This window comes from Coturnix japonica, unplaced genomic scaffold, assembly GCF_054131305.1.
Source record: "Coturnix japonica strain WE unplaced genomic scaffold, WE-NBRP24 Scf043, whole genome shotgun sequence".
In the NCBI taxonomy this organism is placed as follows: domain Eukaryota; kingdom Metazoa; phylum Chordata; class Aves; order Galliformes; family Phasianidae; genus Coturnix; species Coturnix japonica.
The window spans coordinates 3,029,923-3,054,678 of record NW_028188946.1 but is presented as its reverse complement, the minus strand read 5'-3'; the positions used below and the strand labels follow the sequence as shown (position 1 = coordinate 3,054,678).

The following is a 24,756-nucleotide window of genomic DNA, read 5'->3' as shown; positions in this document are numbered from 1 at the left end:
GCAGCGGGGACTCGTAACGTGGGGCCCGGGATGGGGTCTCTGTGTCCCCCCCCCCATCTCCCCCCGTCCCCCCCCAGGTCTGTGCCCCCTGCTGTGCCGCAATGGGGGGGTCTGCGCCCGCCCCGACTCGTGTCTGTGTCCCCCCGGATTCACCGGGAAGTTCTGTCAGCTCCGCGCCCCCCCCGGCGCCACCGACCCCCCCGCGACCCCCAGGGGGGGGCTCAGCCCCTGCACCGCTCCGTGTACCACGCTGCCCATCGCAACCACCAGCGGGAGCGCGACGGTGAGTGGCCCCAGTAACGGCCCCATTAATTAACGACCCCGTTAACGACCCCATTAACGACCCCATTAACGGCCCCATTAATGACCCTATTAATGACCCCATTAATGACCCTATTGCTGACCCCACTGCTGACCCCATTGCCACCCCCCACCTGTCGCCTCCCCCAGCTGCCGCCCCCCCATTGTCCCCCCCATTATCACCCCCTAAGTCCCCCTGTCCCCCAATCTCCCCCCATATCCCCCCATATCCCCCCATAATCCCCTATATCCCCCTGTATCCTCCTATATTCCCCCATCTCCCCCCATTTCCCCCTATATCCCTTCATTTCCCCCTTATATCCCCCCCATATCCCCCCATAACCCCCTTATATCCCCTGTATCCCCCTATATCCCCTCATAACCCCCTTATATCCCCCTATATCCCCCCATATCCCCCCATATCCCGCCATGTCTCCCTATATCCCCCTATATCCCCCCATATCCCCCCCATATCCCCCCATCCTCCCCCCATTTCCAGGGGTCCTGTCCATGGTCAGTGTCCACGTTCACCACCCCCCCGACTCGTTGGTCTCGGTTCATCGCGTGGAGCGACTGCGGGACCACGAGGGGGGGGGGACAACGAGGGGGGGGCTGCGATCCGGGACCCCCCCCAAGTGTTGGCCCTGAGCCGCCCCCAGGAGCCCGCGGAGCAACAGGGGGTCGGACCCGACGCAGGGTTTGGGTATTGCTTCAACAGCATCAGCAATGGAGAGGTGGGGACATGGGGCTGTGGGGTTGGGGGGGTTATGGGGGGTTATGGGGTTATGGGAGGTTATGGGGGAGTTATAGGGTTGGTGGGGTTATGGGGTTGTGGGGTTGGGGGGGGTTATGGGGTGTTATGGGGTTATGGGAGTTATAGGGTTGGTGGGGGGTTATGGGGTTGTGGGGGGGGTTATGGGGTTGTGGTGGTTATGGGGTTGTGGGTGCTATGGGGACATTGGGGTTGTTGTTGCTGACCCCCCCGTCCCCCCCCAGTGCAGCTCCCCATTGCCTGGGCTGCGCACACGACTCGTCTGCTGCCGGGGGGGCGGCTCCGCCTGGGGGGTCCACGAATGTCAGCCCTGCGACCCCCGACCCCGGTACGACCCCAATGGGGGGACCCCAAAATTGGGGGGGCAACGTGGGGGAGGGGCTCACACGTATTTTCTCCCTCCCCCCCCCCTCAAGGGACGCCCCCCCGTAGAGCCCTGCCCCAAAGGATTCCGCCGCACCACCGGCAGCTGTGTGGGTGAGTGAGGGGTCCAGGGGGGATTTGGGGGGGGGTTGAGGGGTCCATGGGGGCTTTGGGGGGGGGGGTTGAGGGGTCTAGGTGGGATTTGGGGGGGGGTTGAGGGGCTGTGGGGGGATTTGGGGGAGGTTTGGGGGGTCTGGGGGTGTTTTTGGGGGGGGGTTGGGGGGTCTGGGGGTGTTTTTGGGGGGGTTGGGGTGCTGACCCCCCCCATTATAATGGCAGATGTGGACGAGTGCCTCGAGGGGGGGCTGTGTCAGAACGGGGTCTGCACCAACACCCGCGGCAGCTTCGCGTGTCTGTGCCACCAGGGATTCATCCTCGACGCCTCCCGCAGCAGCTGCATCTGTGAGAGGGGGGATATGGGGGGGATATGGGGGGCTGGGGGGGATATGGGGGGATTTGGGGGGGGATATGGGGGAATATGGGGGGGATATGGGGGATATGGGGGGATAGGGGGCTGGGGGGGGGATGGAGCAACTTTCCTTGTCTGTGCTGTGTGGGCTTTATCCTGGATGCTATAAGGGGGGGACACTATGGATGGGATGGGGATGCAATGGGATGCAGTGGGACTCAATGGGACTCAATGGGATGCAGTGGGACTCAATGGGAAGCAGTGGGAGGGGTATCTCCCCCACCCCTGACCCCCCCCCCTGCAGCCCACCAGGTGCTGTCGGAGGCGAAGGCGCCGTGTTCCGGGTGCTGCGGGACGGACGCTGCGCGCTGCCCACCCTGCGCAACATCACGCGGCAAATCTGCTGCTGCAGCCGCGTCGGGAAGGCCTGGGGCAGGGACTGCACGCGCTGCCCCCCTTCGGATCCGGTCAGAGCCCATGAGAACCCCATAACATCCCCCAGACCCCATAGGAACCCCGTAACATCCCCCAGACCCCATAGGAACCCCGTAACATCCCTCAGACCCCATAAGAACCCCATAACATCCCTCAGACCCCATAGGAACCTTATAACATCCCTCAGACTCCATAAGAACCCCACAACATCCCCCAGACCCCATAGGAACCCCATAACATCCCTCAGACCCCATAAGAACCCCATAACATCCCTCAGACCCCATAAGAACCCCACAACATCCCTCAGACCCCATAGGAACCCTGTAAGATCCCTCAGACCCCATAGGAACCCCATAACATCCCTCAGACCCCATAGCAACCCCATAACATCCCCCAGACCCCATAGGAACCTCATAACATCCCTCAGACTCCATAAGAACCCCATAACATCCCCCAGACCCCATAGGAACCCTGTAAGATCCCTCAGACCCCAAAGAACCCCATAACATCCCCAAGACCCCATAGGAACCGCATAACATCCCTCAGACCCCATAGGAACCCCATAACATCCCTCACCACCCCATAAGAACCCCAAGAAACCCCCAAACTCCAAAGGGATTTTGGGGTTTCCAATGGGATTTTTGTTCGTTCCAATGGGATTTTGGACCTTTACAGACGGGTTCCGTGAGATCTGCCCGGCCGGGGCCGGTTACCATTACGCCGCCTCCGACCTGCGCTACAACACGCGGCCCCTGGGGACCCCCCTGCCCGCGTCCCCCCTCAGCCGCCCCCGCCTCACCCGTGAGTGTCCCCCCCATCACCACCCCCGGTGTCACCCACGTCACCCCATTGCCGCCCCACATCTCTGCCCCACAGCGCAGCACAGACCCGGGCAGCCGCCCCACAGCCGCCCCACAACCAGCAGCAGGATGACGGCGCCGGCCACAAGGCTGCCACCGAGAGTCATTGAGGCCACCGAGAGTCATTGAGCCACCGAGAGTCAATGAGCCACCGAGAGTCATTGAGGTGCCACCGAGAGTCATTGAGCCACCGAGAGTCATTGAGCCACCGAGGGTCATTGAGCCACCGAGAGTCATTGAGGTGCCACCACGAGTCAATGAGCCACCGAGAGTCAATGAGCCACCGAGGATCAATGAGGAGACACGAAGAGTCATTGAGGAACCAAGAATCAATGAGCCACCAAGAATCAATGAGCCACCAAGGGTCATTGAGCCACCACGAGTCATTGAGGTGCCACCACGAGTCATTGAGGTACCACTTTGTGCCCCTTTATGACCCTAAAATGCCCCTTTGTGCCCCTTTATGACCCCAAAGTGCCACTTTGTGCCCTTTTATGACCCTAAAATGCCACTTTGTGCCCTTTTATGACCCCAAACTCCCCGTCTGTGCCCCCAGGTGCCCCCCCCCGGCCCGGAGGTGGTCATTGTGCCGCGTCCCACCCAGGGGCTGCAGGGCCCCCCCCCCACAGCGCTCCCAGGTAGGTCCATGCAGCGGTCACTGCACGTGTCTGCATGGCTGCATGCACACGTGGCTGCACACACACGTGGCTGCACACACACGTGGCTGCACACACATGAGTGCACGCTCAAGCAGCTGCACGCATGTCCGGTTGCACGCTCGGTCACATACGTGTATACTTGCACGATTGCACAGCGGGGTGGCTGCAGGTGTGCACGGCTGCGTGTGCGGCTGCACGCGTGTCCATTTGCACACGCATGTTTGCACGCACACACGGTTGCACGCAGCCGTCCCGCGTGCAGTCGCACACACGCAGCGTTGCCCTGCGTTGCAGTTGGGGTGTGTGAGCGGAACCCGCAGCTGTGTGGGCCGGGGCGCTGCGTCCCGCGTGGAGGCGGATACACGTGTGTGTGTCACAACGGCTTCTGGCTCAGCACGCAGGCACACACTGCATCGGTGAGTGCTGCCCCCAGAGACCCCAACCCAGCCCCCAGACCCAGCCCCCCATGCACCCACTTGTCCCCCCCTGCGCCCCCTTCCTCCCTCCGTCCCCCTCTCCCTCTATTCCTTCCTCCATCTCTCCCTCCTTCCCTCCCTCTCTCTCCCCTTTGCTCCCTCCCTTCCATTCTCTGTACTCCCCCTCCCTCCCCTTTCTCCCCCTGCCCCCCAGATGTGGATGAGTGTCGCCGCAGCCCCCTCCCCTGCTCCAACGGCCGCTGTGAGAACACGGTGGGCAGTTTCCGCTGCGTCTGTAACGCCGGGTTCCGACCCAGCAGCACCGGAACCGACTGCCACGGTCAGAACCACAGGGATGGGAATGGGGTGGAGATGATGGAATGGGATGGGGATGGGGATGCGATGGGATGGGAACATTGTAGGGGTGAGGTTGGGATGGGGATGGGGACAGGATGGGCAGCCACTGAATGGGGCACAGCCAGGACAGTGCTGTGTTAATGGTAGATGTGGATGAGTGCGCCCGCAGCCCCCCGCCCTGTGCCCACGGCCGCTGTGAGAACCTGCCCGGCTCCTTCCGCTGCGTCTGCCCCTCCGGGTTCCGCTCTGCCCCACATGGGGGGCACTGTGAGGGTGAGATGGGGGGCACAGGGGGGTGGGAAATGGGGTCATCGTCTACATAGGGGTCATCATCTATATGGGGCCATTGTCTGTGGGGTCATAAATCATGGGGTCATCGTGTCCATGGGGTCTTTGTGTCCATGGGGTCATTGTGTCCATGGGGTCATCGTGTCCATGGGGTCATCGTGTCCATGGGGTTACCATCCTCACGGTGCCCCCCCCGGTCCCCACAGACATCGATGAATGTGAGACCCCCACGGCGTGTCCCGGCCAGGAGTGCATCAACACCGCCGGCTCCTTCCAGTGCCGCCCCTGCCACGACGGCTTCGAGCTGCGCCATGGCCGCTGTGCAGGTACCGGCCCCACACAACCACCCCCCCCACCCCCCTGTGCCCCCCGTCACCGCGTCACCCCCCAGATGTGGACGAATGCTCCTCGGCTGCTCCCTGCGGACCCCGCGGCCGCTGCGTCAACACGGACGGCTCCTTCCTGTGCCAGTGCCAACGCGGTTACCGGGCGGCCGCCGGCGCGCCGTGCCAAGGTGAGTGACGCCGTGGGGACGTCCCCGTGTCCCGACATCCCCACAACCGCCCCCCGTGTCCCCACAGATGTCAATGAGTGTCTGGAGGGCGAGTTCTGCTTCCCCCATGGTGAATGCCTCAACACCGACGGCTCCTACCGCTGCCTCTGCGCACAGGGCTACGCCAGCGCCCCCGACGGCACCGCCTGCATCGGTCCGACCCGATCCCATCTGCATCACAGTCCTGTCCCAACCCCATCACCATCATCACCCCAATCCTGTCCCAATCACAGCCCCATCACCATCCTCACCCCAATCCTGTCCCAATCCCATCATCATCCTCACCCCAATCCCATCATCATCCTCACCCCAATCCCATCCCAATCCCATCATCATCCTCACCCCAGTCCCATCCTGTCCCATCACATTCCCAGTCCCATCCCAGCCTCACCCCCCACCGCCGTGTCCCCACAGACGTGGATGAATGTGCACGTGGGGATGTGTGTGAGGGCGGCCGCTGCGTCAACACCGACGGGACCTTTGAGTGCCACTGCCCTGCGGGATTCCGATCCGACAGCGCACGGGAACGCTGCCTGGGTGCGGGGGATCGGGATGGGATGAGGGTGGGATGGGATGGTGATGGGATGGGATGGGATGGGATGGGATGGGATGGGATGGGATGGGATGGGATGAAGACCCCTCAGTGACACTTTATGGGGACACTTTAACCCCACAGATGTGGATGAATGCCAGGAGCACGGGCCCAGGCTGTGTGGGACTCAGCGCTGCCAGAACATCCCGGGGTCGTTCAGCTGCATCCCTGAGTGTCCCCCCGGCTTCCGACTGGGGGGCGGCGGAGAGTGTGAGGGTGAGTGTGGACGGGGGGAGCGGGGTAACGGGGCCATGGGGCTGGGGTGCAGTGGGGTGTTCTGTGGGGCGGAGATGGACCCAGTGCTTGTTCCATGGGGTCGGGTTCAGTGGGGCTCACCCCAGTGGGGACCCCAGGGACCAGCCCCCACCGTGGACCCCGTCGCTCCCCCCACAGATGAGGACGAGTGCTCGGGGCCGGAGCCGCGCTGTGGGGCTCACGCCGTGTGCCACAACCTGCCCGGCTCCTTCCAATGTGCGTGTCATCAGGGCTACGAGGCCGCGCATCACGGCCACCACTGCCAGGGTGAGCAGGGGAGGGGGCACCGGGGGAGAAGGGGGGGCACCGGGGGGAGCGGGGGAGGTGACCCCACGTCCTGACCCCACAGATGTGGATGAGTGCACGACACTGCCTGGCGTGTGCGGGGCCGCGCGGTGCGAGAACGTGGACGGCTCCTTCCTCTGCCTCTGCCCCGAGGACGGACACGAGTTCGACCCGGTGACGGGAACCTGTGGGGGGGCGGCCACCCCGCAGCCCCCCAGGGGGGTCACTGCCGCGCTGCCCCACGGTGACCCCGCGCGGTGCTACAGCCCGGCCTGTGGGGTGCTGGCGGCCAACGTCACCCGGCAGGAATGCTGCTGCGCTGTGGGGTGGGCCTGGGGACAGAGCTGTCACCACGACGCCGCCTGTCCTGGAGATGGCAGCGGTGGGATATGGGGACGGGGGGCAATGGGGGCATTGGGGTCAGTGGGGCCATGGGGGACAGGGGGGGACAATGGGGTCAATGGGGCCATTGGGGACAATGGGGGCAATGGGGTGGGGACACTGATGTGACAGTGTGGCTGCGTGCTCCAGTGTGGCACCAGTGGGTTGTGGGGTGGGAGCTGGGGTTAGAATGGGGCTGGGAATTGGGGTGTGGGGTGGAATTGGGGTTGGGAATAGGGTGGGATTGGGGTGGGGTTGGTATAAGGGATGGGGATTGGGAATTGGGGTTGGGCTGGGATTGGGATGGGGGGGGCTGTGACTCACACAGTGTGACCCCATTGTCACCCCGCAGCCGAGCAGCGCAGCCTGTGCCCCCACGGGATGGGACAGAGCGCCGGGCCCCACAGCCCCCCCGGGGGTGAGTGCTGCATGGGGGGGGGGGCACCCAGCGGGACCCCCTTTGGGATTACACCCCTCTCTTTTGGGGTTCCCTCCCCATTTTGGGTACTTTTCCCCATCTTTTGGGATCCTTTATTTTGGGGTCCTCCCTCCATTTTGGGCTGCTCTCCCCATATTTGGGGTCCGCCCCATTTGAAGACCCCCCCATTTCTCTCCAGACATGGATGAGTGCCGCATGTTCGCTCCCCACCTGTGCCGGGGGGGGGTCTGCATCAACGCCGCCCCCGGGTTCAGCTGCTACTGCCCCACGGGGTATTACTACGAGCGGGAGCACCTGCAGTGCGTCGGTGGGTGCCCCCAGCCCCAAACCCCATCTCAGTCCTGACCCCAATCCCACCCTCATCCCAATCCTAAACCCCATCCCAGCTCCATTCCCAATTCCAACCCCAATCCCAACCCCCATCCTGTCTTAATCCCTGTCCTAACGCCTGTCCCAGCGTAATCCCATCCCATCCCCAATCCCAAATCCCATCTCAGCCTCAATCCCATCCCATCCCCAATCCCAAATCCCATCCCATCCCCAATCCCATCCCATCCCATCCCCAATCCCAAATCCCATCTCAGCCTCAGTCCCAACCCACCCACCCCAATCCCAAATCCCATCTCAGCCTCAATCCCAAATCCCATCCCATCCCCAATCCCATCCCATCCCATCCCATCCCCAATCCCAAATCCCATCTCATCCCCAATCCCAACCCACCCCCCCAATTCGGCTCCTGCAGACAACGACGAGTGTCGTGACGAGGCGGATTTGGAGCCGTGTGTTGGGGGCCGCTGTGTCAACACAGTGGGGTCCTATTACTGCGTCTGCAGCCCCCCCCTGGTGCTGGACGGGGCCCAGCGCCACTGCGTCCCCAACGACACCCGCAGCCACGGTGCGACTCACCCCATGGCACCCCATGTCACCCCATGTCACCCCATGTCACCCCATGTCACCCCATGTCACCCTATGTCACCCCATGTCACCCCATGGCACCCAATGTCACCCCATGGCACCCCATGTCACCCTATGTCACCCCAATGTCACCCCATGGCACCCCAATGTCACCCCATGTCACCCTATATCACCTCAATGTCACCCGTGTCACCCCAATGTCACCCCAATGTCACCCCATGGCACCCTATATCACCTCCATGTCACCCCATGGCACCCCATGGCACCCTATATCACCTCCATGGCACCCCATGGCACCCCATGGCACCCTATATCACCTATATGTCACCCCGTGTCACCCTATGTCACCCTATATCACCTCCATGTCACCCCATATCACCCCATGTCACCCCAATGTCACCCCATGTCACCCATGGCTCTGGTATGACTGTTACCTCCATCACCCCATGCCACCCTATGTCACCCCATGTCCCACACCCCCCCCATCCCCCCGTGTCCCCCCGTGCCCCGCTGACCCCCTCCCGCAGAGGAGGCTGTGGGGCTGTGCTGGCAGGAGGTTGGCCCCGACCTGGTGTGCGGCCGCCCCCGCCTGGACCGTGCGCTGCCCTATAGCGAGTGCTGCTGCCTCTATGGGGCCGCGTGGGGCATGGACTGCGCGCTCTGCCCTGCACGGGACTCAGGTATGACCCCAATACCCCTAATGGCCCCAATACCCCTAATGGCCCCAATACCCCTCATGGCCCCAATATCCCTTATGGCCCCAATATCCCTTATGGCCCCACAACCCCTCATGGCCCCACAACCCCATAGCCCATAGCCTCACACCCTGTAGCCATATATCCCATACCCCATAGCCCCATATGCCATACCCTGTAGCCCCACATCCCATACCCCATATCCCTACTCCCATAATAGGGTCTCCCACCAACCCCCCATAAAGCTGTGACCCCCTCCATTCTCAGATGCAGACAGGGGGCCCTACTCCCTCCCACCCCATATTTCCCTCCCCACCCCATACCCCCACTTGTCTCCTCCCATAGCCCCACATTTTGAACTCCCCCACCCCATAGCCCCATATTCCCCTCCCCATGACCCCATATATCCCTCCACCCCATAAATACGTGGGTATTTCCCCCCATATCCCCCCCATACCACCATATTTTAACCCCATTTGTCCCACCCCATTGTTCCCCCCCATAACCCCATATTTCTTTTACCCCCCCCATGTTCCCACCAGATGACTTTGAGTTCCTGTGCAACGCCCTCCGCCCCCCCCCGGACCCCCCCCGTTACCCGGGCCCCCCCTTCCCCCCCCCATTTCCACCCCCCCCTTATGGGCTGCCCTACGCCCCCCCCCTCCCCCTGCCCTACCCGGACCCCCCCGCGGCACCGCGGCCCTATTACCCCCCCGACCCCCTGGGGGGGGGCGCCTACGCTCTGCCCCCGCTGTTCTACGAAGAGATGGGGGATTTCGGGGGGGGCGTGGGGGGGGGGGGAGGGGGCGGACCCCCCCGCTCCTACCGAGCCCCCCCCGAGGAGGAGGAGGAGGAGGAGAGGGACCCCCCCCCCGGGATGTGGAGGTCTGAGCACGTGGAGGGGGAGGAGGAGGAAGGTGAGTAGGGGGGAATTGGGGCTTTTTAATGGGATTGGGGTTATTTTAATGGGATTGGGGTTATTTTAATGGGATTGGGGTTATTTTAATGGGATTGGGGTTATTTTAATGGGATTGAGGTTATTTTAATGGGATTGGGGTTATTTTAATGGGATTGAGGTTATTTTAATGGGATTGGGGTTATTTTAATGGGATTGGGGTTATTTTAATGGGATTGAGGTTATTTTAATGGGATTGGGGTTATTTTAATGGGATTGGGGTTATTTTAATGGGATTGGGGTTATTTTAATGGGATTGGGGTTATTTTAATGGGATTGGGGTTATTTTAATGGGATTGGGGTTACTTTAATGGCATTTCAGGATGTGGAATGGGATTTCTGTTCTTTCCAATTGGATTTGGGGATTTGCTGTGGGATCTCTTGGTATTTTAATGGGATTTGGGGTTTTTCAGTGGGATTTGTTTGTTTTCTTACTGGGATTTGGGGCTTTTTGTGGGATTTTGGGGTATTTTAGTGGGATTTGGGTGTTTTTAATGGGATATGGGTGGGATTTGGGGTGGCTGTGACATGACCCCCCCCCATTTCAGCCCCCCCCGTGGTGGAGGCGCTGCCCCCCGAGCAGTGTGGGGTGCTCAGTGGTTGTGAACACGGACGCTGTGTGCGCATCCCCCGCGGCTTCACCTGCGTCTGCGACCGCGGCTTCCGCCTGCACCGCGCGCGCATGGCCTGCGTCGGTGGGTGAGACCCCAGACCCCAAATCCCAGTCATTTACCCCAGATCCCATTCATTTACCCCAGACCCCATTCATTTACCCCAAATCCCAATAATCCTAATCCTTAATCCCAACCCTCAATCCCAACCCTTAACCCCAACCCTTAACCCCAACCCACAATCCCACTCCTTACCCCCACCCCTTCACCCCAGTTCTAATCCCCCCCTCACCCCACAGACATGGACGAGTGCTCGGACCCCTCTGTGTGCAGGGGGGGTCGCTGCCTCAACACCGTCGGCTCCTTCCGCTGTTTCTGCCCCCCCGGCTCCGTCCTGGCCCCCAGCCCCCCCCGCTGCGTCCCCCCCCGGCCCCACGCCTGACCCCCCCCAGGGCACACACTGTACTCTGTATTTATTGTCCGTGTATATATAGGGCCGGGGGGGGATAGTGGGGGGGGCTGTGGGCTCTGGGGGCAGCGCCTGGACCCCCCCCACACACACACACACAGCGCCCCCCTCCCCACAAACTTATTTTACAGAATAAAGGTTTTCTATAAAAGATGTTGATGTGGGTGGAATGGGGGGGTCCAGGTGTGGGTCCAGGTTTGGGTCTGGATGTAGATTTAGGACCCCCCCCCCCCCCCCCCCCCCCCGGGGATCCTGAACCCCCTCATTCCCCAAAACGGGCCCAGGGTTCCCATCAAAACTATGGGGCTGAGTCCTCATAGGAATGGGATCCCCCAACAGGAGTGGGACCCCCCCAGGGACCCCCCAAATGGGATCGGGGACCCCCATAGGAACAATAGGCCTTATGGGGACATTATAGGGCCCTTATGGGGACATTGTATGGCCTTATGTGGACACCACGGTGCTGTAACGCCATGGGGACACTGTAGGGCCTTATGGGGACTCTGTCGCCGTTCCGGTGACGCCCCGGTGACCGTCACTCTCCCATCGCGGCTCCGAGGGCACCGAGTCCCGCTAGGCCGCGTCCCGTCACCATGGCAACCGAGCGCCGCCATTTTTCCTCGCTGAAACCACGCCCTCCTCTTACCAATTCCGGTCACCTGACCTCGAGTGGGCGGGGCTTCGCCCCCCCGCTGCCAACCGCTTCCTCCCGCTGGGTCACGTGGGCGCAACAACCGGAACCGGAGGGGCCCGGAGAAGCCCGTAACCGGAAGCAGCGGCAGCATGGACGCGGCGGGGCTCGGTGGGTGCCGCGGGCCCCATAGGCCTCATAGACCCCATAGGCCCCACAGGCCCCTCCGGGCCCCGCCGTGACCGCCCTGTTTTCCGCCCCGCAGCCCCCAAACGCCGCGGGCCCGGCCCGGTTCCTCCCCGCATGGCGGAGCCGCGGCCGCTGTTCGACGACACGAGCGGGGCCGGCGGGACGGGCCGGGCCTACGGGGCAGCGGCGGCGCCAGCACCGAACGTCAGCGCTGCTGCCGCCGCCGCGTTCCTGGCCGAGCCCGTGTCCAGCATCGCGGCCGCGTATGGGAGCAGCTGGGCCAGCCAGGGACGGGACATGGTGGACAGGAACGTGAGTGGACCAGGAGGGGGGGGGGGGGGGGAATGGGGCTGGGGTCTATGTGTGGGGCTGGGAATGGGGCTGAGAATGGGGCTGTCTGTGGGGCTGGGGGTGTCTGTGGGGCTGGGAATGGGGCTGGGAGTGGGGCTGGGGTCTATTTGTGGGGCTGTCTGTGGGGCTGGGGGTCTATCTGTGGGGCTGGTTGTGGTGCTGGGGGTCTGTCTGTGGGGCTTGGAATGGGGCTGGGGGCTGTCTGTGGGGCCTAACCCTAATCCTCACCACCAGCAGTCCCCAAATCCCCACTTTTCCCCCCAAATCCCCTCTTTTTACCCCAACCCACACACAATGGGGGTCTCTGTGTGGGGCTGTGGGGCACTGACAGGTTCTGCCCCACAGATCGACCGGTTCCTGCCCCTGGGCCGGCTCAAGTATTACTTTGCAGTGGACACAGCGTATGTCAGGAGGAAACTGGGGCTGCTCTTCTTCCCCTTCCTGCACCAGGTGGGTGCCCCAGCCCCGTGGTCCTGGGCCTGTTCCTATTCCTGTTCCCATTCCCATTCCCATTCCTATTCCTATTCCTGTTCCTGGTCCTGGTCCTGTTCCTATTCCTATTCCTGGTCCTGGTCCTGTTCCCATTTCTGCTCCCATTCCTGGTTCTGATCCCATTCCTTCTCCTGCTCCTATTCCTGACTCTGGTTCCATTCCCATTGCTGGCGTGGGTGCTCGTCTCATTCCCATTCCCAGCCCCATTCCCAGCTCCATTCCCAGCTGATCCCAATCCTGTTTCTGATCTCATTTCTTTTCTTGCTGATCCCCATCCCATTCCCAACCCCATCCCATTCCCAACCCCATTCCAACCCCATCCCATTCCCATTCCCTCCCCCTGCCCAGGACTGGCAGGTTCAATACCAGCAGGACGGTCCGGTCGCTCCCCGCTTTGACGTCAACGCCCCCGACCTCTACATCCCAGGTATGGCCCCAATGTCCCCAGCTGCCCCCAATGTCCCCATATATCCCCACTGTCCCCCACTGTCCCCTCTGACATCCCCCATGCTGTCCCCACAGCGATGGCGTTCATCACTTACCTGCTGGTGGCTGGGCTGGCGCTGGGCACCCAGAACAGGTGGGGGCTTGGGGGGGTCCTCATGTTGCTATGGGGGCCCTTGGGAGGCCCCATATCCCCGTGGGTCTTTGTGGGGGGGGTCCCTGGGGGTCCTGGATGTTCCCCGTATACCTGTGGGGGTCCCTGTGTCCCTGTGAGGGGTTACTGGGGGGTCCTTATATCCCTGTGGGGATCCTGGGGGGGGTGTCACTGTGTCTCTATGGGGGTTCCTGGGGGGTCCTCTTATACCTGTGGGTCCCTATGGGGTCCTTGTTTGAAGGGGGGGTGGTCCCTTTGTCCCTGGCAGTGTCTCCATGGGGGTCCCATGTTGATGTCCCCAGACCCCTCTGAGTCCCCATAGGGGTCCCCCAAACCCATCTGAACACCCCATAGGGGCCCCTGGGGGGTCTCTGTCCTTGGGGGGGTCCTACTGCTGCCTTCCCACTCCCCCCCCCAGATTCTCCCCGGACAGCCTGGGGCTGCAGGCGAGCTCAGCGCTGGCCTGGCTGCTGCTGGAGGTGCTGGCAGTGCTGCTCAGCCTCTACCTGTTCTCGCTGCCCACCGACCTCACCACCCCCGACCTGCTGGCCTTTGCTGGATACAAATACGTGGGGTGAGCCCTCAAGGACCCCCTTCACCCTCCCCATCACCCCAAACCCCAGGAGGGGTCTCTGAGCCCCTCCCCGCTTGGTCAGGATGATCGCAGCGCTGCTGGCCGGGCTGCTGTTCGGGAGCACCGGGTACCACGCCGTCCTGGGATGGTGCTGCCTCAGCATCTTCATCTTCATGGTGAGCGCCCACCCCACGCCTCCTCCTGCACCTCACGACCCCCCTATTTCCCCCACAACCCCCACATTTCCCCCCCCATAACCCCCAAATTTTTGCCCCTTCTCCCATAGTTTCTCCCCATAACCCCCTATTTTAATTCCTCCCCCCCCTCTATCTCCCAATTTTACTCCCTCCCCCCATAATTCTGCCCCTCATTTCCCCCATAACTCCCTATTTTTACTCCATCCTCCCCAAACTCCCCAGTTTTCACCCCCTCCCCCCCATAACCCCCCAGTTTAACCCCCCAGTTTAACCCCCTTTTCCCCATTCTCCCCCCCAGGTGCGGTCGCTGCGGCTGAAGCTGTTGGCAGAGTCAGCTGTGGGGGTCCCAGGGCGGGGGTCCCGCTCCCCCCCCCGCACGTACCTGACCGCCACCATTGCAGCTGTGCAGCCTGTCTTCATGTACGCCCTCACCGCCCACCTCGTGCGCTGATTTGGGGGACAAAACTCCGTTTTTGGGGTCTGGGAATGCCTCCCCCTTCCCTCATTCCTGGAACCCCCTCAAGCTGTGCAATAAACAATGTACACAATGGGATGGAGCCTGTTGTCACTGGGTGGGGGGCAGGGGGGTTCTCAGGGTGACAGTTGGGTCTGGGGGGAACAGTGGGGTCCTGACGGTGTCAGTGGGGTCTTCAGTGTGACAGAGGGGGGATGAAAGGGGACCCTTCTGAGCTAACCAGCTGTAAATAACACTCTATAGGGGTCCTCAGGGTGAACAAAGTGGGCCTGGGGGGCACAGTGGGACGGGGTGAGGGGGGACAATGGGGTCCTCAGGGTGACAGGGAGGTGCTGGGGGGGGGGGTGGGGACAGTGGGAGAGTTACAGGTGGTTTATGTGAAGGGGGCAGAGAGACGGGGAGTTGCAGACACTAAGTCTGAGAAAACAAGGGGATGAAGGCCATGAAGATAAAGGTGGAACAGCCCCAGAAACCCAGCATCACCCCAGCACTATCAGCCCCGCAATATCAGCCCAGCACTATCAGCCCAGCACTAAAACCCCAGCACTATCAATCACCCCCCAGTGTCCCCCCAGCATCATCCCAACGTCTCCCCCCAGTGTCACCCACCCCATCACTATCAGTCACCCCACTCTCACCACAGCATCAGATCTCAGTGTCACCCCAACAATGTCCCTCCTCAGTGTCACTCCAGCATCACCCCTTGATGTCAGACCTCAGCGATCCCCCAATATCAATGCAGCGCCACCTCCAGCATCAGTCCAACATCTGCCACCTCAATATCACCCCAGTGTCACTCCCCCAAAGTCAGCCCAGCTTCACCCCACTGCTCCTCCTCCTGAACCAACATCTCCCCAACAATGTCCCCCCCCCAACACTGTCCCTCCCCAGCAGTGTCACCCCCTTGTGACCCCCCCCCATCACTGCCCACCACCACCACAGTGTCACTGTGTCGGCCCATAGTCACCCCACAGTATCACCCTAAAAACACCCCATCAATGTTCCCCCTCAACAGCCTCATCCCCCAGCATCATTCCCTGATGCTCCTCCAGTGTCACCCCTCCATCACCACAGCATCACCCCCATAGCGTTACCTTCACAACCAGCTGGAAAGTGCAGCAGTGACAGCAACTTGCAGCAGATGCAGGTCAGCTCCATTGCAGCACCAATGACCCCACAGAAAAAGCCCGATCCTTGCACTGACAGCCCTTAAATGAGGGCTGGGGAGGGGCGGATCCTGGCTCCTCCCCTTCCTCACTCAGCAGCATTGCATGCACCTGAGCTCCCCTGATGGGCCCCGCCCCCACCAGGTGCTCCATCACTGCTCTGAGCCATGACTCAGCATTGCCACCATAACATCACCCCAACAACGTTACCCCAACAGCCGCCTACTGTATCGGGGACAGATTGGGGTCACAGCGCGTGGGCTCTCGTAGCTCATCCGCTGATCACCTTCCCCTTGCTGGACATGCAGACACTGCTTGCCAGTCATTGCCATGGATGGGAGCAGTGATGGAGCACCTGGGGGGGGCGGAGCCTTGCGAGCACAGGTGGAAGCAATTCCTGGCTCCACCCCTTCCTGGGCACATTTAAGGGCTGGCAGCCAGAGAGGGGGCATCTCATCCTGGATCCTGCCTGCTTAGGCAGGGGGAGCCATGGAGTGTATGGGGTGAGCGATCCCTTCTTTATGGCGGTAAGTCATGGAGTGGGGTGAGTGATCCTTCTTTATTTTAAGGCTGTGTTCTTCTCTTTTAGGTGGATCCTGACCATGTTTAAGGGCGAGCAGCATCTGTACCCAATTGCTTCCTTGGGACTGGGGGTGTTTGTCTCTGCAATGAGGTGAGTGATTCCTTTATTTTGGGGCTGTGAGCTCTGTCTTTTTTAGGGGGTTGTGACCACATTTAAGGGGTGGCACCTGCAAGGGCTGCATCTCTCCTTAGGGGCTGCTTCATGTGGGGTGAGTACTGTTACTCGGGAAGGGGTGAGTGATTCCTGCCTTATTGCAGGGCTGTAATCTGCCCCTTTTGGGGCTCACAGCTACATTGGGAAGTTGGCAGCTATGAGAGCAGTATCTCTCCTTGGGGGCTGCTTCCTTTGCATTGTGGGCTGAGCTCTGGGCCTTGGATTGGGGTGAGGGATTCTTTATTTCACCCTCATTTTTGGGGCATTTTGGCCCCATTTCAGTGCCAGCAGCTGTAAGGGTGCTGTTTCTCCCTGCAGTTTGCCTCCTGTGGGGTGTGGGTGAGTGTTTGTCTTTGGGATGGGGTGAATGGTTTCTGCTTTGTTTCAGGGCTGAGAGCTCTGCCATTTTTAGGTATCCCAACCACATTTAAGTGCTGGAAGCTTTAAGTGTGAGGTGAGTGAGTGTCTTTGGAAGGAGGAGTGTGATCCCTTCCTCAGAGCAGCCCTATGGAGGAGGACTTGGGGGTCGTGGTGGGTGAGAAGCTGGAACACTCATCACTGATTTCCATCTGGACATGGAGCCATTGTGTGCCACTCATCACTGATCTCCATCTGGACATGGAGCCATTGTGTGCCACTCATCACTGATCTCCATCTGGACATGGAGCCACTGTGTGCCACTCATCACTATCTCCATCTGGACACAGCCACTGTCTGCTGCTCTCTGGACTTGATCCTACAGCCAGTTCTTCATCCATCCAACGGTGCATCAATTAAATCAGTGTGTTTGTGACTTGGCGATGAGGATGGTGAGTGCTACCGTGTCAGAGGCCTTGCTGAAGTCCAGAGAGATGCTACTGGTGGCTTTTTGCTCTCCGTTGACTGGTGGCTCTTTGCTCTCCGTTGTCTGGTGGCTCTTTGCTCTCCGTTGACTGGTGGCTCTTCCATCCCCATTGACGCAGCAGCACCATCACAGAAGGCAGCAGATCAATTGAAGGAGGATTTGCCCTTCTCCCCTTCCTACAAAAGAGTGCGATGTTGGCTGTGTTTCTGCTCACCAGGACTGCACCCAATTGCCACCACTTCTTGAATAGCACTGAGAGCAGCTTGGGCAATGCAGCAGTGGATTCCATCCTCATTCTGTGATGCATCTCATCTGGACCCACAGACTCCTGGATTTCAGGTCCTCAGGTTGCCCCAAACCCATTTGTTGCTCACAATGCGGGACAAGGAGGGAAGCAGCAGGGCTGGCATCGCTTCCTCCATCCCTCCCTACCAAACCAAAGGGGAGGGCTGTGTATAATGAGCAGCAATTGGAGAACAAAGAGGTAAAAATGTTGTAGAGTTCCTCAGCCTTCTCCTCATCTGCTCCCAGCTCTATTTCTGCAGGCAGTGCCTTCATTGTTATATTTTGTCCAACAGGTTCCAGCAGAGCACAGAGATGTGCGGCTCCTGATGAGAGCAGCGAGGAACAGAAACCTGCATTGCCTGGACCCAGCTTTGCTGATGGTAACTCTCAGCCCAGCAGGTAAGGGCAGCACATAGCAATTGGTTTTTACCTGTTCTGTACTGAGACATAAGGTAACATTCCAGAGCTCATCTCTGCACTCCATGGTGTCCTATGGGCTGTCTGTTCTTGTCCTTCTGCATTCTCCTCGCCTTTGCACTCTGCCATTGCTCATGTACTTCCTGCAGTGTTCTCTTTGCTCTCAGTGTTGCTGTTCTGTTCAGCATTCTATTGAGTTTGCTTTCTGTTTTGGTGCTCCCTGTTGTGTTCTCTTGGGCCTTCCCTCCCATATTGAGTCCCATGCAGCTTTCTATGGTGCCTTGCATTGCATTACACTGTTCATTGCAGTGTTCTCATGGGCCATGCCCTCCATCTCAGTCTTCCTTTTGGCGTTTTCTTGAGCCTTCTGCTGTTTTAATGTTCTCTGCAGTGCCCTTTTGGGCCTTGTTCTCTGTTTTAATGTTTCTTATAGTGCCTTTTTTGGCCTTGCCCCACATCTTGATGTTCCTTTAATGCCCTTTTTGGCCTTGTTCTCCATCTTGATGTTCCTTTAATGCCCTTTTGGGCCTTGTTCTCCATCTTGATGTTTCTTGTAGTGCCCTTTTGGGCCTTGCCCTCCATCTTGATGTTTCTTGTAGTGCCCTTTTGGGCCTTGCCATCCATCTTGGTGTTTGCTGCAGTTTTCTCTTCAGCTTTGCCCTCCATCTTGTTGTTCCTCGCAGTGTTCTTTTGGGCCTTGTCCTCATCTTGATGTTCTGCGTGATGTTCTCTTTGGCCTTGCCCTCCATCTTGATGTTTTACATGGTCTTTTTTGGCCCTTGCCCTCCATCTTGATGTTTCAGCAGTGCTGTTTTGGACCTTGCCCTCTGTTTTGCAGTTCCATGCAGTGTTCTTTTAGGCCTTGCCCTACATCTTGATGTTGTATGTGCCCTTTTGGGCCTTGTTCTCCATCTTGATGTTCCTTTAATGCCCTTTTGGGCCTTGTTCTCCATCTTGATGTTCCCTGCCATGTTCTCTTGGGCCGTGCCCTCCTTTTTGTTGTTCCTGCAGTGTTCTTTTGCTGTTTCCATTTGGCCTCCTACGCTGCCTTCCCTTTGCCCTCGGTTCTTAGTGTTTCACACCACGCTCTCCTTGATGTTTCTTTACCTTAGACTTTCCCTTGGCTGTTTTATTACTGTTGCCCTTGCCTTACTGTTGGTGATTTCTTTGCTTTCCATTTGTTGGGGCTTTCTGTGGTTGTTCTCCCTTTGCTTTTGGCTCTATGGGGTTTGCTGGGAGGCAGCATTCATGGTAATGTTGACCTTAAGGGAACTTTAAGGGATAATTGCAGGAACTTTATGGCCTTAATGGGAAATTTAGTGATAATTGCAGTTGTCTGTAGAGTATCTGTAAATCTAACCCTTTGTTTTTAAGTAACCTTCATTCTAATCATAGTGCCAAATACCATTTTAAAGTAACTGCACCTTTAACCTTAGAAATAGCATTACTTCTATTTCTAATAGTATTTATTCTATCCCTAATAGCATGGATTCTATCCTACTGATGAGAGCAACGAGGAACAGAAACCTGCATTGCCTGGAATGCTCCAGACCCAGCTTTGCTGATGGTAACTCTCAGCCCAGCAGGTAAGGGCAGCACATAGCAATTGGTTTTTACCTGTTCCATACTGAAATTGAAGGTAACGTTCCATTATTATAATGATAATGTCTGCTCTCATCTGTCTGCATTCTCTTTTCCTCTGTTCTCTGCTGTTTCTCCAGCATTTCCTGCAGTGTTTCCTTTGTTCTCACTTTATGTTCTGTTCATTCTATGGGCCTTGTTGTTCATTTTGGTGCTTCATTCCCTTCAGCCTTTCATTCCATGTTGGAGTTCCAAGCAGTTTCCTCTGCTGTTTTGCCCTCCATCTTGATCATCTTTGCAATGTTCTATTGGGCCTTGCCCCCCATCTTGATGTTGCTTGTAGTGCCCTTTTGGGCCTTGCCCCCCATCCTGATGTTTCTTGTAGTGCCCTTTTGGGCCTTGCCCCCCATCCTGATGTTTCTTGTAGTGCCCTTTTGGGCCTTGCCCCCCATCCTGATGTTTCTTGTAGTGCCCTTTTGGGCCTAGCCATTCATCTTGATGTTCCCTGCAGTTTTTTCTTCAGCTTTGCCCTCCATCTTGATGTTCCTTGCAATGTTCTTTTGGGCCTTGTCCTCATCTTGATGTTCTGCGTGATGTTCTCTTTGGCCTTGCCCTCCATCTTGATGTTTTACATGGTCTTTTTTGGCCCTTGCCCTCCATCTTGATGTTTTACATGATCTTTTTTAGACCCTTGCCCTCCATCTTGATGTTTTACATGGTCTTTTTTGGCCCTTGCCCTCCATCTTGATGTTTCAGCAGTGCTCTTTTGGGCCTTGCCCTCTGTTTTGCAGTTCCATGCAGTGTTCTTTTGGGCCTTGCCCTACATCTTGATGTTGTATGTGCCCTTTTGGGCCTTGTTCTCCATCTTGATGTTCCCTGCAGTGTTCTTTATGGCCTTGCTCTATTTTGCAGTTCCATGCAGCATTCTTTTGGGCCTTGCCCTCTGTTTCATTGTTCCCTTTGTTGTTCTCTTGGCTCTCCACGCTGTTTTCCCTTTGGCCTTTGTTCTTGGTGTTTTCTATAATGGCCTGTTTGCTGTTGCTTTTGCTTTGGCTTTCCTTCTTGCTTTTGCCCTTGCCTTACCCTTGGCTGCTTGCTTTGCTTTTCTCTTGCAGTGTCTTTCTGTGGTTGTTCTGCTTGTGTTTGGGATCTGTGTTAATGTTTTGTTTGTGTTAATGTTGATCTGCTCCCCCGGCTTAATGCGGGTTGTAGTGATAATGACTGTAACCAGTATTTGTTAATGGAGCTGATATTTACCTAATATTTACCCAATACTAAAGTTGTCTGCTATGATAAATGCAGTCATAAAAGTGATGCTCAGTGCTTTATGTGAAAGTTACTTTAATTATGGTCATATTGTGGGATACAATTGTTAAACTTACTGCAATTGTAGACTTAAAAGTAGCATTAATTCTATCCCTAATAGCATTAATTCTATCCCAGTGCCTTCATTGTTATATTTTGTCCAACAGGTTCCAGCAGAGCACAGAGATGTGCGGCTCCTGATGAGAGCAGCGAGGAACAGAAACCTGCATTGCCTGGACCAGCTTTGCTGATGGTAACTCTCAGCCCAGCAGGTAAGGGCAGCACATAGCAATTGGTTTTTACTTGTTACGTACTGAGATGTGAAGTTAGTGTTTTTGACTTCATTTTTGCACTCTGTGGTGTCCTATGGGCTGTCTGTGCTTGTCCTACTGTGTGCTGTCTTTGTGTTTGGTCTTTGCTGTTGCTCAGTTGTTTCTTGCAGTGTTTTTCTTGCCCTCCATTTTGGCGTTCCTTGCATCGTTCTCTTCGGCTTTGCCCTCCATTTTGGTGTATCTTGCATCATTCTTTTGGACTTTGCCATCCATTTAGGCATCCATTGCATCCTTCTTTTGGGCTTTGCCGTCCATTTAGGCATCCATTGCATCCTTCTTTTGGACTTTGCCGTCCATTTAGGCATCCATTGCATCCTTCTTTTGGACTTTGCTGTCCATTTAGGCATCCTTTGCATCATTCTTTTGGGCTTTGCTGTCCATTTAGGCATCCATTGCATCATTCTTTTGGACTTTGCCGTCCGTTTAGGCATCCATTGCATCATTCTTTTGGGCTTTGCCGTCCATTTAGGCATCCATTGCATTATTCTTATGGAATTTGCCGTCCATTTAGGCATCCATTGCATCATTCTTTTGGACTTTGCCGTCCATTTAGGCATCCTTTGCATCCTTCTTTTGGGCTTTGCAGTCCATTTTGCCGTTCCTTTTCTTGTTCTCTTGGGCTTTGCCCTCCTTTTCAGTGTTCCCTGCATCCTTTTGTAGGGCCTTGCCCAATTTTTTGATATTCTCTTGGGTGCTTTCTTCCATTTTGCAGTTTCCTGCATCATTTTGTTGCGTCTTTATGTCCCTATTCCTGTTCTCTGCAGTGTTTTGTGTTGTATTATGTTCTGTTTTGATGTTTTTTGTGCTGCTCTTTTGGGCCTTGCTGTTCATTTTGGCATTCTCTTCGTTCTTCTTTTGCACTTTTTGGTCCATTTTGGTGTTTTTTGTAGCAGATTTTTGGGCCTTGCCCACTATTTTACATTTTCATGTCCCACTTGTTTCAGCTCATTGATCTAACTATCTGCTTTTCTTCCTTAGGGCCCTTATATTCCCTGGCTGATGGATGTTCCCCTTTGATGCAGCACTCCATGCTGCCATGCAGGCGTTCAATAAAGCTTTGGGGGGCTGACGATCCATCACAACAGCACATCAGCTACATGTTAGTCAATTAACCTCCTTTAATTGGAATTAGCTTTTGAGTTAAGTTCTGTTAACCAATTTGGTTTAAAGTTTGTGTTCAGTTAACCTTACCCAAATTGGTTTTAGGTTTGACATAACACTTAAACAAATTGGTTTTAGCTTAGTAATCTATTAACTTCACCCAGACTGGGTTTTGTTTTGTAATCATTTAACTGCAACTAAATTGGTTTTTGATTTGTTGTCAATTAATCTTAATGAAATTGGTTATAGCTTTTCAATTAATTCTTTTAACAAAATTGGCTTTAGCTTTCAATCAGTCACTGTTAATCAAATTGGCTTTAGTTTTGCCATTTTATTTTTCATTGTTAATCAAATTGGCTTTAGTTTTCTAATTTTTAAATGTTACTTAAATTGGTTGTAGCTTTACAGCCGTTTAAGTTTAATCTAATTGGCTGTAACTTTGCAATCTATCTACCTTAATTGAATTGGCTTTAGCTTTGCATTCAATTGATCTTAACTAAATTGGCTTTAACTTTGCTATTATTAAACCTTAATCAAATTGACTTTAGTTTTGCAATCATTTAATGTTACTTAAATTGGTTGTAGCTTTACAACCATTTAAGTATAATCTAATTGGCTGTAGCTTTGCAGTCTATCTACCTTAATTGAATTGGCTTTAGCTTTGCAATCATTTAATCTTAAACTAATTGGCTTTAGCTTTGCCATCATTAAATTTTAAACTAATTGGCTTTAACTTTGCAATCATTTAACCTTAACCAAATTGGTTTAAGGTTTGATTTCAATTAATATCAGACAAATTGGCTTTATTTATCCTTGCTTACGGGGCTGGGCTAGCCCATTTTTTTTCTATCCGGGCTAACCCAGCCCCGTAACCACTATCTACGGCCTGAGGGAGCCGAGTTGCTTCCCGGCCACTCTTTGACTCGTGCCCATTTGCGGCCACTCTTTGACTTGTGCCCATTTGCGGCCATTATGAGATTTACGCTGATTTCAGCGTGTGCAATTATTGTTTGTCGACCAAATTGGCTTTTGTTCTGGAGTCAATTAATTTCAACCCAGATTGGCTTCAGCTTTATATTCAATCATTGTCAACCAAATTGGATTTAGCTTTGGAATCTAAATTTCTAATCCAAATTGGCTTAAGTTTTGCATTCAATTAATATCAACTAAATTGGCTTTAAATTTGGCTTTAAATTTGGCTTCAAATTAACTCAAATTAACTCAAATTAATTGGCTTTATTTTTGAAATCAAATTATTTTAGCCAAATTGGCTTTATTTATCCTTGCTTACGGGGCTGGGCTAGCCCATTTTTTTTTTCTATCCGGGCTAACCCAGCCCCGTAACCACTATCTATGGCCTGAGGGAGCCGAGTTGCTTCCCGGCCACTCTTTGACTCGTGCCCATTTGCGGCCACTCTGAGACTTGCGCCCATTTGTGGCCATTTTGAGTTACGCTGGTTTCAGCGCTGTGCTGCCATTTTGAATGTGCCACATTGGCTTTAGCTTTGCAGTCAATTATTGTTAATCAAATTGGCTTTAATATTGAGTCCATTCATGTTTGTGTTATTGATTTCAATTTTGCCTTGCTGTGTATGTAATGTGCTGATGCTGTAATTGTACCTTGTGCCATGCAATGTACTGTGTATTTGGATGCTGTAATTGTACCTTGTGCCATGCAATGTACTGTATATTTGGATGCTGTGTCTGTCATCTGCGCTGTGCCCTGTTGTCAACATGTTGATGCTGTGCCTGTAACCTGGGATGGACAATTTGCTGTGTATGTGGATGTTGGACATGTACAATGTATTGTGCAATGTGCTCTATGTGTTGATGTGATGGTTGAACATTGTGCTGTGCCATGTTCTCAATGTATCAATGCTGTGTCTGTAAAGTGTGTTGTGCTCTGTATTGACTGTGCTGATGTTTGTACTCAATACTGGGATCTTGTGAGTTGTATCTTGTGCTATTTGTACTGCATATCTGGATGTTGTGCCATGTACTGAACTGCTGTATCCACTTTGTGCTTGTAAATATGATGTTGTTGCTGTATTGTGTTTGTACTATTGTATGAGTTGTATATTGTGTTGATGGAGCTGTAATAAAGAAACAGTTGTGGTGTGTCGTTAATTGTCATCTGCAGGTGATGGAGCAGAATCTAAGGTAGGTGTGACAGGTAAGTGGGGCATGGTAGCACTAGAAGGGCTGTTAGTTCAGTGTATGTAGTTGTTGTTGTTAGTCAGGTTGATTCTGAGTTCAGTTTTAGCTGCAGTAAGTCAGATTCTGCGTGTAGTTGGTCACATGGTCAGTGCAGTTGGTGATGAACTTAGTTTGTGAGTGTAGATGTGCAAGTTGTTGGTGAAGTTGTTGATGAACTTAGTTTGTTGGAGCTGGTTGCCTTGTTGTTGTAGTTGGT

General features: G+C 55.7%; 2 protein-coding genes and 1 long non-coding RNA gene across 3 annotated transcripts; all 3 read left to right on the top strand.

Moving 5' to 3' along the window:
* The first annotated feature begins 43 nt into the window (after positions 1-43).
* LTBP4 (latent transforming growth factor beta binding protein 4) lies at positions 44-11,222 on the top strand. Its single transcript, XM_085531601.1, is given in 29 exon segments — positions 44-283; positions 800-1,034; positions 1,297-1,549; positions 1,775-1,897; positions 2,209-2,241; positions 2,244-2,360; positions 2,363-2,371; positions 3,015-3,140; positions 3,216-3,310; positions 3,369-3,611; positions 3,756-3,837; positions 4,153-4,254; positions 4,257-4,274; positions 4,489-4,614; positions 4,779-4,904; positions 5,126-5,245; positions 5,311-5,433; positions 5,501-5,626; positions 5,887-6,009; positions 6,149-6,280; positions 6,458-6,586; positions 6,669-6,986; positions 7,338-7,403; positions 7,603-7,731; positions 8,167-8,319; positions 8,867-9,019; positions 9,577-9,951; positions 10,538-10,684; positions 10,900-11,222. Coding segments are annotated over 29 exon segments (4,107 nt in total). The 5' UTR covers positions 44-101; the 3' UTR covers positions 11,043-11,222.
* Positions 11,223-11,816: 594 nt separating this feature from the next.
* On the top strand, positions 11,817-14,654 carry LOC107307713 (protein YIF1B). Its single transcript, XM_015851230.3, has 8 exons — positions 11,817-11,871; positions 11,966-12,201; positions 12,586-12,690; positions 13,081-13,159; positions 13,255-13,312; positions 13,749-13,904; positions 13,987-14,080; positions 14,400-14,654. The coding sequence occupies exons 1-8, from the start codon at positions 11,853-11,855 to the stop codon at positions 14,550-14,552; spliced, it is 900 nt and encodes a 299-aa protein (XP_015706716.2). The 5' UTR covers positions 11,817-11,852; the 3' UTR covers positions 14,553-14,654.
* Positions 14,655-17,848: 3,194 nt separating this feature from the next.
* On the top strand, positions 17,849-24,470 carry LOC146752639 (uncharacterized). The gene is made up of 4 exons (XR_014940519.1): positions 17,849-18,006; positions 19,509-19,610; positions 21,078-21,182; positions 22,221-24,470. It is a non-coding gene; the product is annotated as an uncharacterized LOC146752639 (long non-coding RNA).
* The last annotated feature ends 286 nt before the right edge of the window (positions 24,471-24,756 follow it).

Excerpts from the sequence above, each read along its gene's own strand:
- LOC107307713 (XM_015851230.3), top strand. Across the intron at positions 12,202-12,585 it reads GGGACATGGTGGACAGGAAC|ATCGACCGGTTCCTGCCCCT; the intron begins GTGAGTGGACCA and ends TCTGCCCCACAG. Across the intron at positions 13,160-13,254 it reads CCCCGACCTCTACATCCCAG|CGATGGCGTTCATCACTTAC; the intron begins GTATGGCCCCAA and ends CTGTCCCCACAG.